Genomic DNA, 19,708 nt, shown 5'->3' on the forward strand with positions numbered 1-19,708 from the left:
GAGAGCGGGGCTGACGCTTGAGCGAATGGCTTGAGAGAGATTGTGTCAAGGTTTGGAGAGGCGTAGCACATGCTGCGCGGCTCTTCACGCGACATATGAAGTGCATACATAAGCCAGCTTTCCTGACACACTGCAGCAGTGAGGCCAAATGCTTTGAACATTTAAATCCTCTCCTCTCACTTCTGTGACTTCATCCATCCTCATTTGCCTCTGTTTCCTCTGCAGCGAGCCCATCTGCCTCCCCCTTTCGCAGCTTTCATTTTGACCCTGGATAAAGATGGAGTCCCTCATCTCAAATGGTAATAACTTTGGTCCATATGCACACAGCCATCACAAATTGATTACTGTGTAATGCTGCAAGCACTCCCTCTCTCACTCTCTCTCCCTTTCTCTCCCCCTCTCTCTCCCTCTCTCCGGCCTCTTACGTCTCGTGATTTTGCACGAGGCTGACTCCATGTCCAATCTGGCCGTCATTAAACAGCACCCCTGGGTGCATCCCAAACATCAACAAGCACATCCTGGACCCTTCCTCGCCTGATCTCTCTCCCCCCTCCCGTCTTAGCCCTCTCCTTCTCCCGCCGTCTTTGTCGAACGCTCACTCGAAACCAGCTTCTCCTTCACCTGTTTTACCCTCAACCACTCATTCCCTTTCATTCTCATTCTAATTATACCATTACATTACCATTTCTATTCTCTCATTAGCATTTTTTGCTCTCCCTGTCTCTTATTCCCCCCCTCTCTCGTTCTCTTTCCCCCCTCTCTCTCTCTTTCTCTATCACCCTTCCTTTACTCAGCCACCGAGTACGTTCCACCTTTTTTGCGGCACATAAACAGACAGTGCCCTTGGGGACGGGTTGGAGAGCTCTGTCTTTGTTTGTGTGCACCTCTAACTAACTCTCCATCTGTGGGGAGCCAAGCCAAGCCCAGCAGTGCAAGACAGATAGCTGGCACCATCCCAGACTCTTCTCTAGTTGGCCTCATATCTTCACCCCCGCCTCTCAACTTCTCCTTCCTTCCAGGCTGTAGTTCTGCCACAAAGGCGGTTGTCAGCTGCCCTCGGGCAGCCAGTCAGGTGCTGTGGACGTCCAACCCCGGCAATTCCTTTTCCTCGAATCCTTGAACCAAAATCTGCCCCAGCTTCCGATGGATATTCAATCCCTTCCGAGCCGTGTGCTGCGGCTGTCCATCGCTGGACTTTCCTCAGGCTCCATCCCCAGTCAACCCCAAGTTCACCTCCAACACAAGCTCACTTCAGAGACTAAATAACTCTACATTTTTTGTATTTAGTCACATCAAAGAGCTTTCAAAGAGAGAGGAACTTAAGCATTAGCATTAGTTCAAAAACTGAGAGTTTCAATCATGTAGTTGCCCAAGGCTGTAAGTTAAACCTTGAAAAGAGTTAGAAATTTATATGTTGTTTTTCTTTGCATTAGTTGGTGCAAAGAAAAAAAAAATCTTCTCTAAATATGAGAGTGTCAGGATGTAATGTGAAACACAACCCGAGTGGAAAGAAGCACAGAGAGCCTGACATGCTGCACGCTGCTCACACGCACACAAATGATGGTGGACTGTTATCCGCTCAGCTAAAATTTGATCTCCCCTGGGCATTTCGCATAGTGATGTACAATCCCCCTCGGCGGGGGTGAGGAGAAAAATATTTCACTCACCATTGTCGGGCTCAGATTTCCTGTCATGCTCGGTGTCAGTGAGAGAAAGGGCGGAGTTGGCGCGGCTCGTGAGGCAAGAGCTCTGCTCGGACTTCAGGCCGCGCATCCACATGTGCTGCAGGCCGTGATTGGGAGAGGGGTCCACCTCCGGCTCCGTGTCCACGTCCGAGCCCACGCCCAGGGAGTAGCCGCGGCCGTGGACGTGAGCAGCCGGCCCGGAGCACAGCGCTTCCTCCTCCTCCTCCTGATGCTGCTGCTGCTGCTGCTGCTGTTGGTGGATGTGGTAGTCTGGGCTCCTCATCTGCCCAGCCTTACAGAAGTCTAAATCTAGCGGAGGAGGAGACACACGCAAATTGAGATCATAAAGACAGTAAAGCCGTAAAGCCTCTAATACCGGCATGTGTTTTTATTTGCTTCGGCAACTAAGCTGACCAGGTGTTTGTCAGAGATGGGCATTTACAAGCCAAACACCGAACACCTCCCAAATTATGTCAAGAGACAGGCTGATATTTGAGCAAGCATTTATTAAGTTTCACAGCAGAAATCCACATCAAAATGCCACCCTCGATCTTTCTTAACCATTTGCAGTGAAGCTATATCCTGTTCAGGCTGCCTGATGTGTGTTATCGAGCTTGAGATGTATTGAACTGCTGCTCAAACAGAGCACTGATCTCATCTATATTCTCCTTGGTGGGGTGAAGAGATCAGATAAAGATCAAACCTTATTAATATTGACTCAGACTGGAGGAAAAATTGAGCCTCATATGCTTTCAGGTATTAGAACGCCCTCCAATCCCAAGCATCAACCTGTTATCTGAGAACATCAGATATACTGTGTTAGTCCTCTGGTTACACTTCAATTCAATTCAATTCAATTGTGCTCTACTTTTTTTTTTTTTTTTACTGCAGAGGCAGTTGAGTAAATTTTCCTTCTCGCCACACAAGTTTTCTGTTTAGAATGAACAAGTGGAAGTGATGGAACTGATGGAATAAATTGAAATCTATACAGATACTACTGTAGCCCGGAACAATATACTCCTCTGAGGAGTGAGGGAGAAGAAAAAGACTTCCTCTCCTCACTTAGTGCAGTTAATTTGTGTGTTAGGTCAGGTCCTTTGAACATGAACCACAGTGTTTCAATAAAAGCCACAGTCCTGTTGACCACTCCATTGACCAGCAATGTGTCCTGCTGTGCCTGTTTGATGGGGTCAAGACCAACTGCGGCTCGCACTGTTCTGCTGGAATTAAACCGCCGCAAGATTGGTCACCACTCCAAACTCCTGTTTAGCTCAAATTGCCTGCAAGAGGGCAATTCAGGAGCAAATAGGCGATTTCCCCATAGCAACAAACACAGATTGACTGTACACCGAAAGGCTAAGCATCACAAAAGAAATTTATAACACAAGAAGAGCAGATTTTAGCAGGTGATCAGAGGGAAATCTTGAAAAATGTACATATTTAACAGTACTTTCACTTAATGGTGTAAGTACTTGTAAGTACCGCAGTCCTGGACGTAGTGAAGGATAAATACATATAAAATTCTCTTAATCTAATGGTGTAATTTCCACTTGGGGGTAAAGCTCGAGTCGCCTCAGGGCCCCAGACCTACAGGGGCCCCTGAGACTGGGTGTCAAACAGTTTGATTCAATTGTTTAAGTTGTTTAGAAAGGTGCAACACTGAAGCACACCATCAACTGACATAATAAAGACCTTAGGACCGCTTTAGTACTTGATATTAAGGCCTTGTGCATAAGAGGGTCCTTTTATTGTAGACTTTTATTATTTCAGTTTTGTGCTCATAAATATTCATGACTATTGAATATTCTTAAATTAATCAAATCATCACATAGAAAAAAAGGGACCAGGTAGAATTCTTACAAAATGGGATGAAAGGACTCATTTTTGCCCCCCTGGGTGGTCTCTCATTTTTTAAATTCTGTTCCCTTTCACAAATTCACTTGTTAAAAATGTTGACACACTCATCTGAGACACCTTTAATTATTATTGTGCGCTCTTAGCAATAATTATTAATAATTATTAATAATTTTTTTTTCTTGGCCCTGGGTTTTGTCTCTAAGGCTACATTTAGGATGTCCAACGCTGTGTTTGGTGGAGGGTGTTGGAGTCGTACGCAGCCTGAGAGGAGAAACTGACACGATTCTGGGTGCCTTTGTGGTAAAGTAATGATAAACTGAACATTACAGCTAATATTCTCCTAAAAAGACGCTGCATCCATATTAAGATTTATGCAATTGTATTAAATTTAATTTCACTTTCAGTGGTAAAAGGGCCATGCATATTCAAATGATCAGCTTTTTGTAAGGCTTTTCCTTCTAAATAATTCAAACAATTATACTCTGACTCGCTTCTGGTTTTGTAAACAAAATGTCGAAAAGCGTGAATGAATTAATTTGATTTAATTAATCGGCGAACAAAAACTAATTATTGCGGTCAGCTCTCTTATGGGCTGAAGAGCACAAGAGGTGATGTGGGATGAAATGGACAGAGAGGAATTTGTAATATCGGGGTAAATAAGCGAGTGGGAGAAGAGAAGGAAGGTAAGGAGAGGGAGGAGAGGGCAAGATGTGGCCGTTTAAAAGATGAAGGAAAATATGAAGAGCACGGGAGGGGAATTAGAGGAGAAACAAATTGGCTGATCTTTGTCAGGAACAGCGTAATCCATTAAAAATGTCACTGGAGGCAATGTCCCCCCTTAACAGTTGGTTACTTAGGTAGGGTATACTATATATAACTCTGTTGCCCACAGATGAACAGATGTGCTACGCAGAGCCGGCTGCCATTGACATTTCAAAGGCTGCTTTGGGGCGTCTTTTGCACCTCACCATATGACACTGATGGCAAACGATGTTGTTTGTTATGGAAACAGCAAGGCTGAGTAACTGTCGAACGCTCTTTCACGCCGCAATCTTGTGGAAGCCGTCGGAGCTTCGCGATGATAGCTAACGCTGTCGACAGGTTGCGGCACGGCGGGCAATATGACAAAATCCATAGTAGGTAGCATTCGTGCCGCGCAATCCCCGGAGAGACCTGCTTGTCAGGAGTCGTAACTGTCGCAAATGGCTAATGTTGCTTGTTAGCATGGTGGGTCGGTCTTGCGAGGTAACAGGAGGTTAGGGTGGCGGCAGGAGTATCTATTGATCACGATGAACCCTGCACAGCGGCGCGCTCCTGATGAGGTGCAGCTTCTCTCTTAACACCACACATGACCTGCATAAAGGCCATCCATCACAGCACGCGCTGGCCCATTTCTCCTCCTGTCACCGGCAGGGAAGAATTTTTCGGTGTGCATGTGTCAACGTGCGTCTCTGTGTGTGCCTGTGTCCGCCCCCTGTCTGTATCTGCGAGTGTGTGTGTAATGAAGGGTGGTTTTCCACCCCAGGTGAGGCCAGAGAGGTTTGGGGTTGACCTAGTTTAGCTGTGGGAGAGAAATATCACCTCCGTGGAGAAGAGGTAATTGGCTGCCTCTGACTGTCCTTCTGGCTCATTGTGGACTGTAATAGGTAATTCACATAGGTCCTTTTAAAGACCTCTGTGTGTGTGTGTGTGTGTGTTTTTGTGTGTCTACCACATGTGTGCCAATATCCATTTGTGTGCGTATACGGCGCCTGTGCAGCTGTGAATGTATATTTTCAGGTAGAGCGTGGTACCTGGCTGGGGTTGGCTGTAGTTGCTCTGCCTTTCCCGGTGGGAACCGAGGGTGAGGCGAAGCTCGTGCGTGTAGTCGGGCAGGGTTTCGCGAGAGGTGTAGGAGCGGTGGTGGGCGCGGCCGTCCTCGCTCTCGTCAGACGAGCTGGTGTAGGACATCTCCATTTCATGGCGCCCCTTCGACAACGGCTGGTAGGGTTTACTGTCCATCTCCTCCATGGCTTGTAGGGCTCCGCTTAGTCACTCAGCACAGCCACAGCACAGAGCACAGAGTCTGGAGGTGAGAGAGACAGAGGGGAAGCGGGTAAGGTACAGCGAGCGAGGGAGGAAAAGGACAGCGGGCAGGAAGAGGGATGAACCAGCGGAGCAAAATGAAAGGAAACAGGGGCTGGAACAGACAGGGCAGAGAAGAAAAATAGCACCAGAAGTCTGTTATTGAACACAGTGGAACAATATTGCAACATCTGCTCATTCCAATTACAGCAGACATTCATAAACCGCATTTGGCTTCTTTCATATTTCACACCAAAGGTTAGTTCCAAATCAATACGCTCAGAAAGGACCGCGATGGTGGCCATTCCATCCGGATGCGTTTGAAGAGAAATTGGACAAAATCGAGCACGGCTCTCTGTTCTGTCACTTGTGTTTTCCCGCTCTCTCTAGCTACTGTACCTCTCCTGATTGTTGGTGATGTTGTTGTGGGACACTTTGTCGTTCAACGTCTGTCTTTAATTGTAATGTCCTCTCAATTCTGGCTGTATTCGCCTGACAGTTGCCTTAGACACGAAGAGAATTTAAAAAGGATAGATAAAGGAAACTAACAAACTACTGTAGGGCTTTATCGCTCTCATACAGACGACCGTTGACAAGTTCTGGATAAATCAGCAAATTTGTAGCCGAGCCCCGCGTCTGTCACTCTCATTAAACACTGTGACTCACCAGATTCTAAAGCCATGATGAGACACCAGTCTTTACAGTGTCGCTGCCCTTCCAAACGCACTCATAATAAATCAGCTCTATTCAGCTCGGATTCTCTTGTCCTTCTCTCAACCACGTCAAAATCTGCTTCTGATAACGTCCGGCACAATATGCTCATACCGCCATAACTAATGATTGATTGGGACAACGATTAGAGCACAGAAGAAGTGATTAGAAAATACTTCATTCATATTAGTTCTCTTTCACCGTGCCCTGCCTGAGGCCTTTCCAGCCTATTTCCTGCAGATATAAAGCTTCTAAATGGAGCTTGAGAGGGTCATTGCTCATAGAGACAAAGTGCTATGGTATTGACCTCTTCAGGGAGTCCTGTAGTCCATATATCAAAGCCATTAGAGCGTGCCTGCTCAATACCTCAGAGATCTGCAGCACAGGGTGATCACCACTAGTCTGATACAAGTTTACAGCTGACCTTTCTACCACTGCAGTAATGCTTTTATTCCACCTGAAAGACTCCTTCCCCTGGCCTCCCGCTCACCCGCCTCCTTTCCCGCGTGCATGCACGCGCACGGACCAGTTGCGTGCGCACACACAAATCACCCGCCGACCCTTGACATCAAACAGTCAAAAAATGGGCCAAGCCGCTCGCACATTACCCCCCCCCCCCCCCAGCAGACATTATCGTAGCGCAGATGATCTGTAAAAAGCTCCGCACTTGTCTCCCCTTCCATCCGCCGCTTGTGTTTTCCCTTCGATGATAACACGAAGCACAACGACGCCTTTAAAATACGTGACCGCCTCTTGCATCCAATTATCCGAGCGGCGCTGTAGCATACTGTAAGCTCCGGCGGCTCACACGCACACACACACACTTGTGGTTCCCTGCAATCACGACGGCTTTCATTTTGATTGGCAGGAGTTATTGCGGGGAATCAAAGCCCGCTATTATCTCAGCTGCCCTGTCAGAATGGGATTGACTGGTGTCACCTTCTCTCTGGTACGGCAAGGAGCGAGTATACATTACCCTGTGAGCTCTGAGCTTGCTGCAGGCACTGGCTGCTGTCTGTCTCTACAGAGGCTCTCTGTCCTGTTTTATGTCTGTCACACGCTTACACGCGAGAATGAAAGCATGCAGTCCTGCACACCATCTTGTTCCCCCCTCATGTTTGCACATACACAGACCGTCTGGTGAACATTTTGCTTCGTGCGTGTAGTCCTGCTTGTATATTGACGTGTGCAGTGTGAACGACCGGTGCGGTTTCCTCTAAAACACACCTGTCTCCTGCTTAATCCCTTCAACTCTTTCACTCCTCTTACACCACCCCTCTCTTTTGTACATGTCCAGCTCTGCTCTCCCTCCTCCTCTCCTCTCATCTGCACTCTTCCACCCCTTCCTTACATGCTTTCCGCCCTCCATCTCATCCTCGGAGGCCCCTGCATTTAGAGAAGTAAGCCTGCTAGCGGGGGTTATTCTCGCTAATTCTAGCCCACAGTGGGGTGCCCATTAGGGGGTTTGATTCTTGGTTTTGATGTCAAAACCTGGAGGTTGTTTCCTAGAGCCAAGCTCACTTCAAACAAGACACACGGGCCTTCTGTAGGACAAGTTAGCATGTGCCACCTGAGCACAACACCAGCCTAGATTTGCAGTTGAAGAATAGGCGTCGTGGGGGCGTAACAGGCACAAAAAGCTTGGTTTTGGACTAATATTCACAGAAAATACACAAGGATGGCCCTAGAGAGATCAGAGGATGTTGGAATAATTAGGACCTAGTAGAGTTAACTTTTAATACAGGAATGTTCAAAACCTTTGCTACATGATTTGTATCATCGTTCTTTTATGCACGTGTGTAGCAGAGGACCACAGGGTGCACTGAAGGAACCCTTAGAGAACCTAACGAAGTGCCTAACTGACAGCATCACTATACTGCGAATGACTAACAACTGATCTTAATCATCTCCATGTGAGACCAAAACATGCAAAATTCATCGACTTCAATGATTTATGCATGTCCTTCCTACTGTATTAACCACCGTACAGTACCGTATGTGTTCTCAGTGGAGCACTTACTTATTGATAGACTATTGTAACAAAATGCAACAAAGTACAAAAAAAAAAAGCTGTAAAGATGCAGTGGAAAATTTTAACTGCGTCTCATGTGAGTTTGTCCGTGCTGCGAATGGATGAACAGTGAGCAGCTGTATGCGGTGACAATGTATGGATATGTTATTGTGTGATTTTATTTCTAATTTAATTCTAATCTATAATTCATCAGTGTGTAATGAACTCTTCACCGCTCGGTTTAAAATTAATACAAAGTGACAACACGGAGTGAAACACATGCATCACATTACACTGTTACCCCCCCCCCCACACCCTTACCCCTTTCTTTCTCTTATCACTTTCTCTTCTGCACAAACACACAGGAATGATAATCCACGGCTACACAGCTACAATAATATCTAATGGGACTCCTCACCCACTTGATCACCTCCCATCCATCCATTTGCACAAACAGTGCAAATGGATGGATGAGAGACCACTGGGCTGTTTTCACAAATCTGCTTAGAGAAGTGATAGAGGCTCACAGACACAGTCGCTTCTAAACAGGATTTACACTCCGAGCCCTCTCCAGAGGGGCGGGGTCCCTAAGATGTCCGACAACAACAACAATAACACGAGCGGCGCGGCGGAGATCGCCATGTGTAAAGGCAAGGACCATGAGGACGAGTCAAAACCGATTTGCACTTTCCAATCTCAAACGAATGTGGCGAAATCATGACGAACGGGAAGAAAGAGCATGCAAAACGGGAAAAAAGAGAAAGACGGAGAGTGGATTGGGGCCAGGCGATGACAGAGAAATTGAGTTTCACATTGGTAAATAAACAAGGAGGATGGGGAGAGCAGAGTGCCATCCAACAATATTAGCTCCTCAGATTATTGATACAGTAGTTCCAGGATTACAAATACATTTCCACCATGCAGAGAAGGTCTTATTTTCATAACAGCCTGGAGACCCCCAGTGACAAGGCAGCTACTATCTTTGTTAGCTCTGGCCTTTACACATTTCCAAGAGGGTTGTTTGCAGAGAGCAAGCTAATCCTGCTCACTAAACAGGCCTCACAAGCCGCGGGAATGATGATGAGGAACCTTGAGAAGTACATACGTGCCAAAGCATCAAATGCAGACGCTTCGAAGTGAATGCGTGACAATCCCGCTGTTGTTTGCAGGTTTTCATTTTGTCTACCGTTATGACGGCTTAATCATCAGAAGGAATCCAGGCGCAGTCTGTTGCTGCAAATGCAGATCCAGGCTACAGGTCCTACGGGAGTAAACAGTGAGCTGTCAGGGAGGGATGCCTCTCCTGGAGTGAGGGTGTGTGTGTGTGTGTGTGTGTGGAAAGATGAGGGGGATAGGGCTTAAAAATCTATCTCTTCTATTCGTTAGCATCGCCGTGGCTCCTCAGGCATATGACAGGGACACCTCAGATGAAAGGCCCTGAAGGACCCACAGGACCCTGTTATACCTAAACCACCCGAAACACAACAAAACAGCACACCGCCCACTGGGAGCCCTCAGCGCCTGCCGAGAGGACGGAGGGAGGGATGAATGGAGGCCGGGGATAAAGAGAGTGATGGATAGATAATGAGAGATGGAGAGATTTCACAGTGAAAATAGGGGGAACTGAAGGATAGAGAGATTGCCAAGTGAGACATGGAGTGATAGAGGGTTTTAATTAGTGGATAAGGGCTAGCTATCTGTGGGCGGCGGCAGCACTCTCGTCACGTAGTTGTGCTTTCATAGCTGACCAAGCCTGAAATCTCTTGCTGCTAATGCCGAGTTTACCGGCAGAACACATACTGTATACCCACACAAACACAAACACACACATACACATAAGCCTGAACCTCTCCATACATACAGCATCCCTGATAAGGTTCAAAGATGAAACACACACTGACAATCAGCCACAGACGGACACACACTCACTGCCCCTGCGCCCACACACACTTACAACATTTCACACGAACTGACAAACAACACACTTGAACACCCACGCGCTATAGAAATTCAGCACCGTCTTTACTGGCCCTTTCAGCAGAGCAAACGCTCGCACGTTGTTTCTCCGTGTCAGTGTCTTTGCCATTCATCTTCCAGGGCGCTGCCTACCTCCATTATTCCTCACGCAATAGCGCCCAAGGTTAATGCTTGTATGCACAAATCAAGTCATATAGGTGGCACAATAGCCCAGCGAGTGTGAGTGTGTGCCAACTGGTGTCGGAATGAAAGTGTGACCGAGGAGCAGAAAAAAAGTGTCTGTGTGTGTGTGTGTGTGTGTGTGTGTGTGTGTGTGTGTGTGTGTATGTGTGAGTGTCCAGCACAAAAGCAGACCGGTTGTAGTCGGGAGCTGTCAAGAGCTGGGAAACCATCCTGGACCATTTGACTATTTATAGTGGACGTGGGTCAAATCCCACATTGGCACAGCATGCCTGAGCAGCGTGGAGAAATCTATAAGGTCCTACACTATTCATGCCCTCTGAATGTGGCCCTGAGTGAGGGAGTTGCTAACCTTTAACTTTTCAAAGGCTGTTTTTATATCTTGACTACAGTTAAAACTTTCTCTTTCTTTTAGATCTCGACCAAGGTATAGCTTTTTCTACTTCGGCCCAGACTGCAACTTTCTTTTCATGATATCCACTTCTACTCTTTCCCTCTGATCTAAAGCCTTCTGCTGAGTCCTCATAAGGCAGAAGAGCAAAAAGAAAAAAAAACACTAGAAGAACCAGAACATGAGCATTCACATGCATAACGCCACGTTCACTCACAGGGCCACGCAGGCATTTGACCACAAATACACAGACACACACACGGCGCAAGAGACACCACCCAAAACCACTTAATCAATATTCCTGACAAGGCAAAGCCTTATTCAACACATTTGATATTCCTCCTCTCTCGCAAGATAAATTCATGTCACTGTCCTCCTAGCAGGACTAAAAGGCTGTTCACACTAACTCGCTTTGCAAATAAAGCTTTACATCAAGACTGACAACCCCCTAAGCTCTCTGCATCAGCCACTGCTTGGTAAAAAGCCTCTTTCAATAATGCATTTGACCGCTAAAACCTCCAACACCCAAAGCAAAGCAAAGTGGCAGCACTGCAGATGCAGAATTAATTGATAAATCAATGGCATTGATTGCAGAAATTGGATTTGGTGATTAGCGATTTAGACAGTATTTCCTGCGCATCTCCTTTATGAAGTTGTTAATCACAGAGAAATGAGTGAGGAGAGAACATTAGCTTTGCAGAGGAGTGGCTGAAAAGATCTGCTAGCTGCCGCCGAGCAGCATCGCAGATTGATTTCTGAATGCAAAGTGGGGCGAATCGTCCATCTACACCGATGCGACGCGACGCCCGTCATCTGCAAGATGGGGAGGATTTTTGGGACGTTCCCACTGCGGAAGCCCTGAGCGCTCCCTGCGGCTCCTCCCGCTCCTCAGATCTGTTCTCAGCCTTCACCTCCTCTCCGACTCTCCTGGCCTCTTGCAGTCTAAGGACACAGACGGCATTCAGCAGCCTTGCACAGAAAAAGCTCCTCAACAAAGAGAGAAACGGCTTCACAAAGGCCACAGGACTCAGTCAGGAACAGACCGTGGTCCTGTTGGCGCTCTTTTGTGAGCTGATGAGACAGAGATGTGCGGGGGCTGAATAAACTCTCTCCGTGTGCCTGTTCAGCCTATAGAAACACGTACAGTAAATGCACCTCAAGGTTATGGCACGAAGCAGGGCTTTTCAAACTTATTTCTCCGCATTTGAGTTTTATTCAAGGTCAGAGGTCTGGAACAAATGGCGATAACAAAATAACATTGAATCAATTAATTACCGTCACATCTGTTGTGACAGGGCCAGCATGAAATTGAGAGCGTCAAGAAGCACATTCATCTGGGGACAGGAATCGCTGTGAATGATCTCCAGCAATACAGCAATAGAAAATGCATTACTAGACTAGAGACTAGAAAACGTTGCACTTGATAATGTTTAGTAGCTTATTCACAGCACGAGGTATTGCAGGGGTCCTCAATTCCATTAATCCAAGGGGCCAGGATTTTACTAAGCAGATGCTGTTCAGGGCTGCACTGTCAAATCATAAATAACCATATTTAGGCCTAATTAGCCTGTTATTGTTTTAGATTTCTACTGTCTTACAAATTAATGTTATTTGTGTGCGTCTATACCAGTGTGAGCATGTAAAAAGATAATGATAACTAGCTACTTAACTAAAAAATGCTGTCAGACCACCAAAGAGGAAGTCAGTGCTCAGAGCAAAACCCACATTTCAACTAGCAGTGAATCCTCTTCAAGATCCCAGGAGGCAAACAAAAGCACTCAGTCTGAGACTCACTACAACAGTTGGCCAACAAAAGTAAACCCAAGTGATGCCTCTTGCATCTGGTGGACAAGCTCAGCGATTCTCCTACAACTCAGGAGCTACCCCCAGAAATCCGGCCAGCGCGCTGCTGTCGGCTGCAGGCGTCGACCAGCGTTCAACGTTCTTAGAGAAGAACAGGAAATTCAAATGTGCGTAAGCTGCACGGCTGATAGAAATCCATGTGATGTTTTCAGCCCTGAAGGTTTTGCATGTGTGAGATGCATGTCAGTGAAAAGGGAAGTCACACTTTATAAACAAATTATTTAAGCTTGAAAGCAATCGCACACACGGTAAAACGTATTTGCAGTGACGAAGTACAGGGAGTCAGTTTAAGCACTTTTCTCTTCAATATCATATAGCGTGCTTTGTTTTTTCAGTTATGCTGCATCTTGTTTTCCATTGCAGCTTTGTCTCTCTTGAAATTTTCTCGGCGAAACTGCATCGGGCATATTCCTTAACAATTTGCATTTCTCATTTTGTTGCTTGTCAGATGAATCATTGTGTCGTCTGAGCGCATTAAAGAGAACAAAAAATGAATTTTCCAAACAATTCCTTTTCTAGGCACATCGGGTGGGGATGACACGCAGCACATGCTGTAAAATATGCGATTTCAGGATTGTTACATCTGGAGACAACATGCATTAGGTCTGTTTTACTTGAAAAATGGCTGCACACTGCTGCCATGATTTTCTTGGAGTAGGTTCGGGGTATTTCTTTGCTCGAATCACTTTTCTTTGTGCAGTTTGGCTTGGCGTTTTGGCTGGAAACCGGCCGAGAATACGCGTCTCTACAGTTAGAAGTCAATTTGGGCGATGATACACGTACTTGAAATACATCCCAGAGTTCACGGTGGATCAAGGCTCATTCTGAAATTAAACCTTAACAACAAAACAACTCCCCTGCAACACACTGAAAAATACATTGAACTCAATTGTACTGTACTGTATTGTATACAATACATGGATTCCAGCAGAGATGCATCAAGCACCGTTTTGGAGCTATTCATCTTTTCAATGAGTTAATAATTCATGATCATCTAGAAAGTAGAGCTATGAATATTACTGATGATACACATGAGGCTATTTACCAGTCAGCAGGAAACAGATGAACTCGTTTAGAGGAGAGATGTACAGTATACCATCACTGTGTTTTATGCTGCTAAATAAATCACTTCATAAGCATGCAACAAAGCTGTAAATGCAACTTATTCATGTTGAGGTATTAATCATGGTCTTGAGGTGCAAATGTAGGGCTATAATGTGTTGTTGGTGTTTCATTGTTGCTTAATACGTTGTAGATGTTTGGTCAAGTCGCTTGCAGATCAATCACCTTGTTACTGTAGAAACTGTGGGAGGCTAATTACCGTCGCCTCGATGTTGATGCTGTGCAGTTTTTGTGCAGATCTGATAGATACGATTCTGATGGAATCCTTCCCTGATCATTTCCTGCATTGATTTAACTGAAGGGGAAAAGCTGCTGCTCACCTCGTCAGTAAAAGCTGGCCAGCGTCGACTCCCTTTTGTCCTCCGCGTCAACAAAAGCAGGATAAAATCAACACCAATATAATGGATTTTAACTTAATTATTTTGACAACAAAGCCAAGACGTGCACTTTGAAATGAAGGACAATTTATGTGGTAATAAATTGGGGAAGAAACAAAAATTGATTTTTCTTCTTCTTAAGTTGTCCACTGCCTTGATTAATAAAAATTTTGCGGTGAGAAATGTGTCCCTGTAGGTGTGCATCGGCTTTCTGTGTGTGTCTGAATGAGTTAGTGTGCCAAGAGAGGGAGTGTGTGTGTGTGTGTGTGTGTGTGTGTGTGTGTGTGTGTGTGTGTGTGTGTGTATCTGCTTGGATATCAGCACAGTGTATATACCTTATACAGAACAGGGGTGGACAAAATAAAATCAACACCACTGCAGCATAAATGGAACAACAGAAGAAAAGGAGCCTTTATGTGGGAGTAGCATATTCATACAGTCCACTAATCAATTAGTTGATTGACAGTAAATTTATCTGCAAAAGTTTTGATAATCAAATAAATACTAACAGTGATTTGTCAAGCAGGAATGAAGGTTGAAGTTTCTCAAATATGATTATCATCTGGTTTCTTAGTCTCCTAAGACAGTAAACAAACAAATATGTTTTGGAGGTTTGTCAAACTAAACAAGACATTTGAAGGCATCATCTTCGACTATGGGGACTTTTTTCACAATTTGCTGACACCTTCCACAAAATAACGAATTGATTGATTGAGAAAATATTTGGCTGATTAATACACACTGAGAATTGTTGTTAGTTGAAGCCCCTCTGATAAAACCATCCAGCACAACAAGAACAATGAGGCCACCAAAAATGACGTTCAAATCAGCATCATTCTGACTGCTCTCCTGTCTCGTCCCTCTAGCTAGGTGTGTTCCATCAGCCCTCCTCTTCACACACACACGCACACACACACACACACACACACACCCCTCTTGACAAATTAATCTCATATTTTAAAGAGAAGTAGAGTGGGCTTGACCAGTAAGCCTCTTGTGGCTCTGATCATTCTGTCTTCTGACTGGAATATGAAAGCGGAGGGGTGGGGGGTGGGAGGGTGCAGGTACAGGAGAGAAGGGAGGCTCTGGCTGCATTTTCACAATACAATTTTCACATAACACCCCGCTTCTTATTTAACTGTATATAGTTCACGACTCTTGCCCATAGCCCAATGGAAGAAGACATGTGAGAATAGAGAGCTGGAGATGCCAGTTGAGACAGAGCCGAACACTTTAAAGAAAAATGCCTCGGGCTTATACTGTGTGTGTGTGTGTGTGTGTGTAGGTGTGTGATGGTGACTGAAGGTGATTTCGGTTTTGATACTATTTCTGTCCCTTTCTCTGTTGCTGTTGATCCCGCTTTTGGTTTCAGCACTAAAATATACAGCATTGTATTTGGTGCTTTATCATAAGGAGAAAAATAACAAAGCGAAACAAAGGAGACTCGCATAATTTTCACAAAAAGCTTGCTGATGGAGAAAAATGTTTCATCCACAAAGTGCTACATATTGAAAAAGGCACCAAATATAAGGAAAGAGGAGACATTTTGGCTTCAGATCAAGTCTTTTGCAAAGACGTCTATTTTCAAACATGTTACATTGGAAAGAAATCCTTTACCATGAAACACATAAGCGTACATGGACAAAATTAAAGGCCTCCACTTCTGCAAAAGAGTTCGAAACATGACACTGTTCTTTTTGGAATACGCTGTCAATCAATTTGCAAAAATAATGACCATATGTTGGACCAAAGCTTTTCATATTCACTGCTTGTTATCCATAAAAATGTTATATTGCCAAGAATGCTTTGCTGTGCTAAGTGCATTAATTGTAAACACAACTGTAAACACTGGGCCGATTCTGCCATAGTATGAGATTTTTATAGGGTAATTTGGTTATATTATATTGCTTATGTATTTCACTTTTTTAATGGCAGCGCTGGCAATTTCCTTACTGCAGAGGCCGATCACAGGGAAATGAATAGAGGAAACCCTAATTAGCACTGCAGGATTTGTTAAACAATTCCTCTTGAGGATGGAGCAGTATTGCAGCAAGAAGGTAAATATTTGAAGTTGTACAATGGCTACATCTCTAAGTGTCTGTGTGTGTGTGTGTGTGTGTGTGTGAGTGTGTGTGTGTGTGTGTGTGTGTGCACAAGTGTTCCAGTCGTCTGATTAGCCCGACTGGCACTGGTTCTTTTGCTTTGAAATTATCAGCAGGGTGGCAAACACTGAAACATTTTATGCTTTTCCAGCAATTACATTCTTACCATATGATGGACATGCAGAGACAGAGAGAGGGAGGGAGAGAGAGGGAGAGAAAGAGGGGAAGACGGGATAAAAACTCCCACTGGGTCTCATATTGCCTGCGAGCTTAAACTCTGACTGCAGCACTAAGCGTTGTACTCAATATTATAAACAACCTCTGATGCATTTCACATTGTCCTCTCACTAATTCATGACCCCAATTTTATTAAGGAAGTCTAGTTTTGCAGAAAACTTGCAGGGCATAAGGGAAGTGTGTGAGCGATTCCATGGGAGAAAGGAGCATTACAGTGCCAGGGGCTACTGCATTCCTGGAATGAAAATTCATAAATAATGCAGAGCTGGATAACAAAAAGAACTCCCCCGCTGTCTCGCACAGCACTGCGCTATCCAAAGGCCATGCAATATCACTCAAATCTCAGAAAAACACAAATTATTAGACACAAGATTTTTTTTTTATGAGTGGTTTCTTGACTCAGGACAATGGAAGCTGCTGACAGCAAAACGGCAGCATCCTAACACATGAGCACTCGGGGGCCCAAATTGTCAGGAAGTTGCACTGAAATAATGATGGGACTCCAAGCCAAGGAGCTGAACAGCTTCTTTGGCTCTCCAAAATGCCATATGCACCACCCGCTTAACAACAAGAAGTCCGAAAATTAAAAAATGAGCGTGCAACAGCTGAAAGACGTAATTAGTACAGCGACAACCGCTGATCACTAACTACTGCTGAGGGGAAACCAGAGTGTGTCAGCACGAGTTGAAATGCAAAACCCTGAATATCTGACTGACTGATTAGTCATGTGGTTGGTTGGTTGACTGAAGGAAATGCCAATGCCTTATCAGTGGCATGTGTGCAACACATAATGTAATTGGTGGAGTGACATTTCAATTCAAAGAGCCGTCCTCTCATTGTGAAGGCATTGCCATAATGGGTGTGCCATTTAAAATATGCACTTAATCGCTGCTCATCACCACCTCCACTGCAGCAGCCTGTAGGGTCTAAAAACCATCCACATGTGAACAGCATGCTTACACACACACGCACACACACACACTTTACCAGACAAGAGTACGGGCAGCCCCCCAGCTATGACACGCGGCTCATCAGCACTCCAGCACAGTGCAGTGGGAGAAATGAATGTAGGATTACAATCATCAACAACCTCGGCTCCCATACATCATCCTCTCCTTCTCCCCGTGCATGTGAACTGCAAGTGTGTACGTCTGTGCGTTTGTGTGAAAAAGACACAGAAGGAGTGTGTGTTGTGTGTGTTGTGTGTGTGTGTGTGTGTGTGTTATCTAACCTCCATACACAGATGCTCTCTATTAATCACAAAGAGCAAAGAGAGACTGCCTCATTTTTATCATCACTATCAATAGCGCGCGAGCCGTGGGAGAATGAAGCACGGTGCCAGCGTCATTGTGAGCAGCGTCAGGTAGGGCAGCGACACGCAAAACAACGCTGACAGAACATACCAGCCTGCAGACTTGTAGTCAAAGGGTTTGGTCTTGTTTTTTTTTAATCTTATAATAACAACGCAGGTGCTGTATGCCTGACGGGTGAAACAATCCAAACATCAATACAGAGAGAGGTGGACAGTGGCTGGAGGAGTAGTGCATTAGATCCATGTATTAGACATATTGACAAATTGTAGTTTCTTGTTACAATGCATTTGCATTTTCCAAATATATATATATATATAGCTCCTTGCCATCCCATGATCGGGTAAAGCAAGATTAACAAACCATGCATGAAAAGTATGGGAGTTTTTTTTGAGAGTTTCTCCTCAGTGGAAGAACATGTTTAGACAATTACTCTGAAATATTCTATATCTTAACATTATTTATTTATTCATTTGTCTTGCGTATTCAATCATTTATTTATTGGGAATATGCCTTCAGTGGTTTGCTCCAAGCAATTATTTATAATCTACTGTGAAGGAGAGGAGTGAGGAGGTCTAATTTAAATCTATCGGAGCATATCCATCCTGGTGCAATTTTCCCTGCCTTCACAATAATTATGATTTATCAAAATGCATTGGCTGCTGTTAATTATTTACCCTCACAACCGATGTGAAAAACAAATTTCATGCAGCTCAATAATTTAGCCGAGAAATGGCTTCACCGGCTGCGGCGTCACGCAGAAGGGTATGGAAGTTCATGTATGGGGGTGTGAAAACAGGCGTTTGTCAGAGGGATAAAGCAGGTCACAGTGCTGAAATGTGTCCTGACGTGCCTGTTGGACCTGGTGGCACTGTGTGGCCCGGGCCCGGCAGGCTGCGCTGATGCTGGGAGACAGAAGGCACGCGTCAGACAGAGCTATACCCCCTGGATCTCCGGTGGCCCTGCTGGCATCATTAGGCTACCTTAGTGCTGATGGAGATGGAGTGGACGAGCCAGAAGTGGAGCAAAACAACTCAAGGCTGCAAGCATTGCTGAACCAAAACGACCACGACGCTTGCACGCACGAAGCAGGCGGTCCGCAGTTCCGTACCTGGACTGTCATTATTTAGACGGGTTGTCAAGCACACAGCTCGGCATGCACAAAGTCTGCGTCCCCGTACTTCAAAGGAGGCGCACTAATTTTCATAAAACCGCAACACACTCACACACACACTCTCTCTGTGTTTCTACCTGTCTGCCTCTCCCCCTTTCACGCAGACACACATGCGCACACACGCACACACGCACAAGGACCATAGCACCGCACAGCACATCCGAACAGCTGATAATAACCATTTCCTGTGAACTCACGTTGTCTCGGCACCCCAGCCTCGTTTAGCCCAGCAACGCAGGAGCCGACTCTACCCCGTGAGCCCACTAAAGGCCAGAACCGAACGTGTCGCTTACCTTCCCGACGTGAAGCCATTCCTTTAGTCCGATGCCATGCTATAAGAACCCTGCAAAACGCTGAAGACTGTGCAATCCGAGGACTTGAGACGCGGTGCCCCTGCTAACAATAATAAAAAAATAATAATTTAAAAAAAACGAAAGAGAGAGAGAGAAGGGAGAATGTGGACGAGACACCTCTCTCTGTGCCTGCCGGTCTGGGGCTTTTCGAGGCGGCGGGTGCTGATGCTGATGATGCTCGCTCTCAAATGCCGATAGAGGACGACGGAAGGATCCGCGCGGGGAGGAAGGGATCTCCTTGCAGGGGCCGCGCGCGAGCCAGCTCCGCTGTGCCGCGTGACGGCGAGCCCGGCG

At 45.5% G+C, this 19,708-nt stretch overlaps 1 protein-coding gene across 1 annotated transcript in view; it reads right to left on the minus strand.

Moving 5' to 3' along the window:
* The window catches only part of tenm1 (teneurin transmembrane protein 1), a 166,022-nt gene extending 146,569 nt beyond the window's left edge, over positions 1-19,453 (minus strand). Inside the window, exons 1-3 of the mRNA XM_041943515.1 lie at positions 19,355-19,453; positions 5,336-5,607; positions 1,668-1,994 (exon numbers count right to left, since the gene is read on the minus strand). Coding sequence (XP_041799449.1) covers positions 1,668-1,994; positions 5,336-5,552 — 544 coding nt within the window. The 5' untranslated portion in view covers positions 5,553-5,607; positions 19,355-19,453. The remainder of the gene's footprint in view (positions 1-1,667; positions 1,995-5,335; positions 5,608-19,354) is intronic.
* Positions 19,454-19,708: the final 255 nt, after the last annotated feature.

The sequence above is a fragment of the Chelmon rostratus genome, chromosome 9, assembly GCF_017976325.1.
Source record: "Chelmon rostratus isolate fCheRos1 chromosome 9, fCheRos1.pri, whole genome shotgun sequence".
NCBI classification, from domain to species: Eukaryota; Metazoa; Chordata; class Actinopteri; order Chaetodontiformes; family Chaetodontidae; genus Chelmon; species Chelmon rostratus.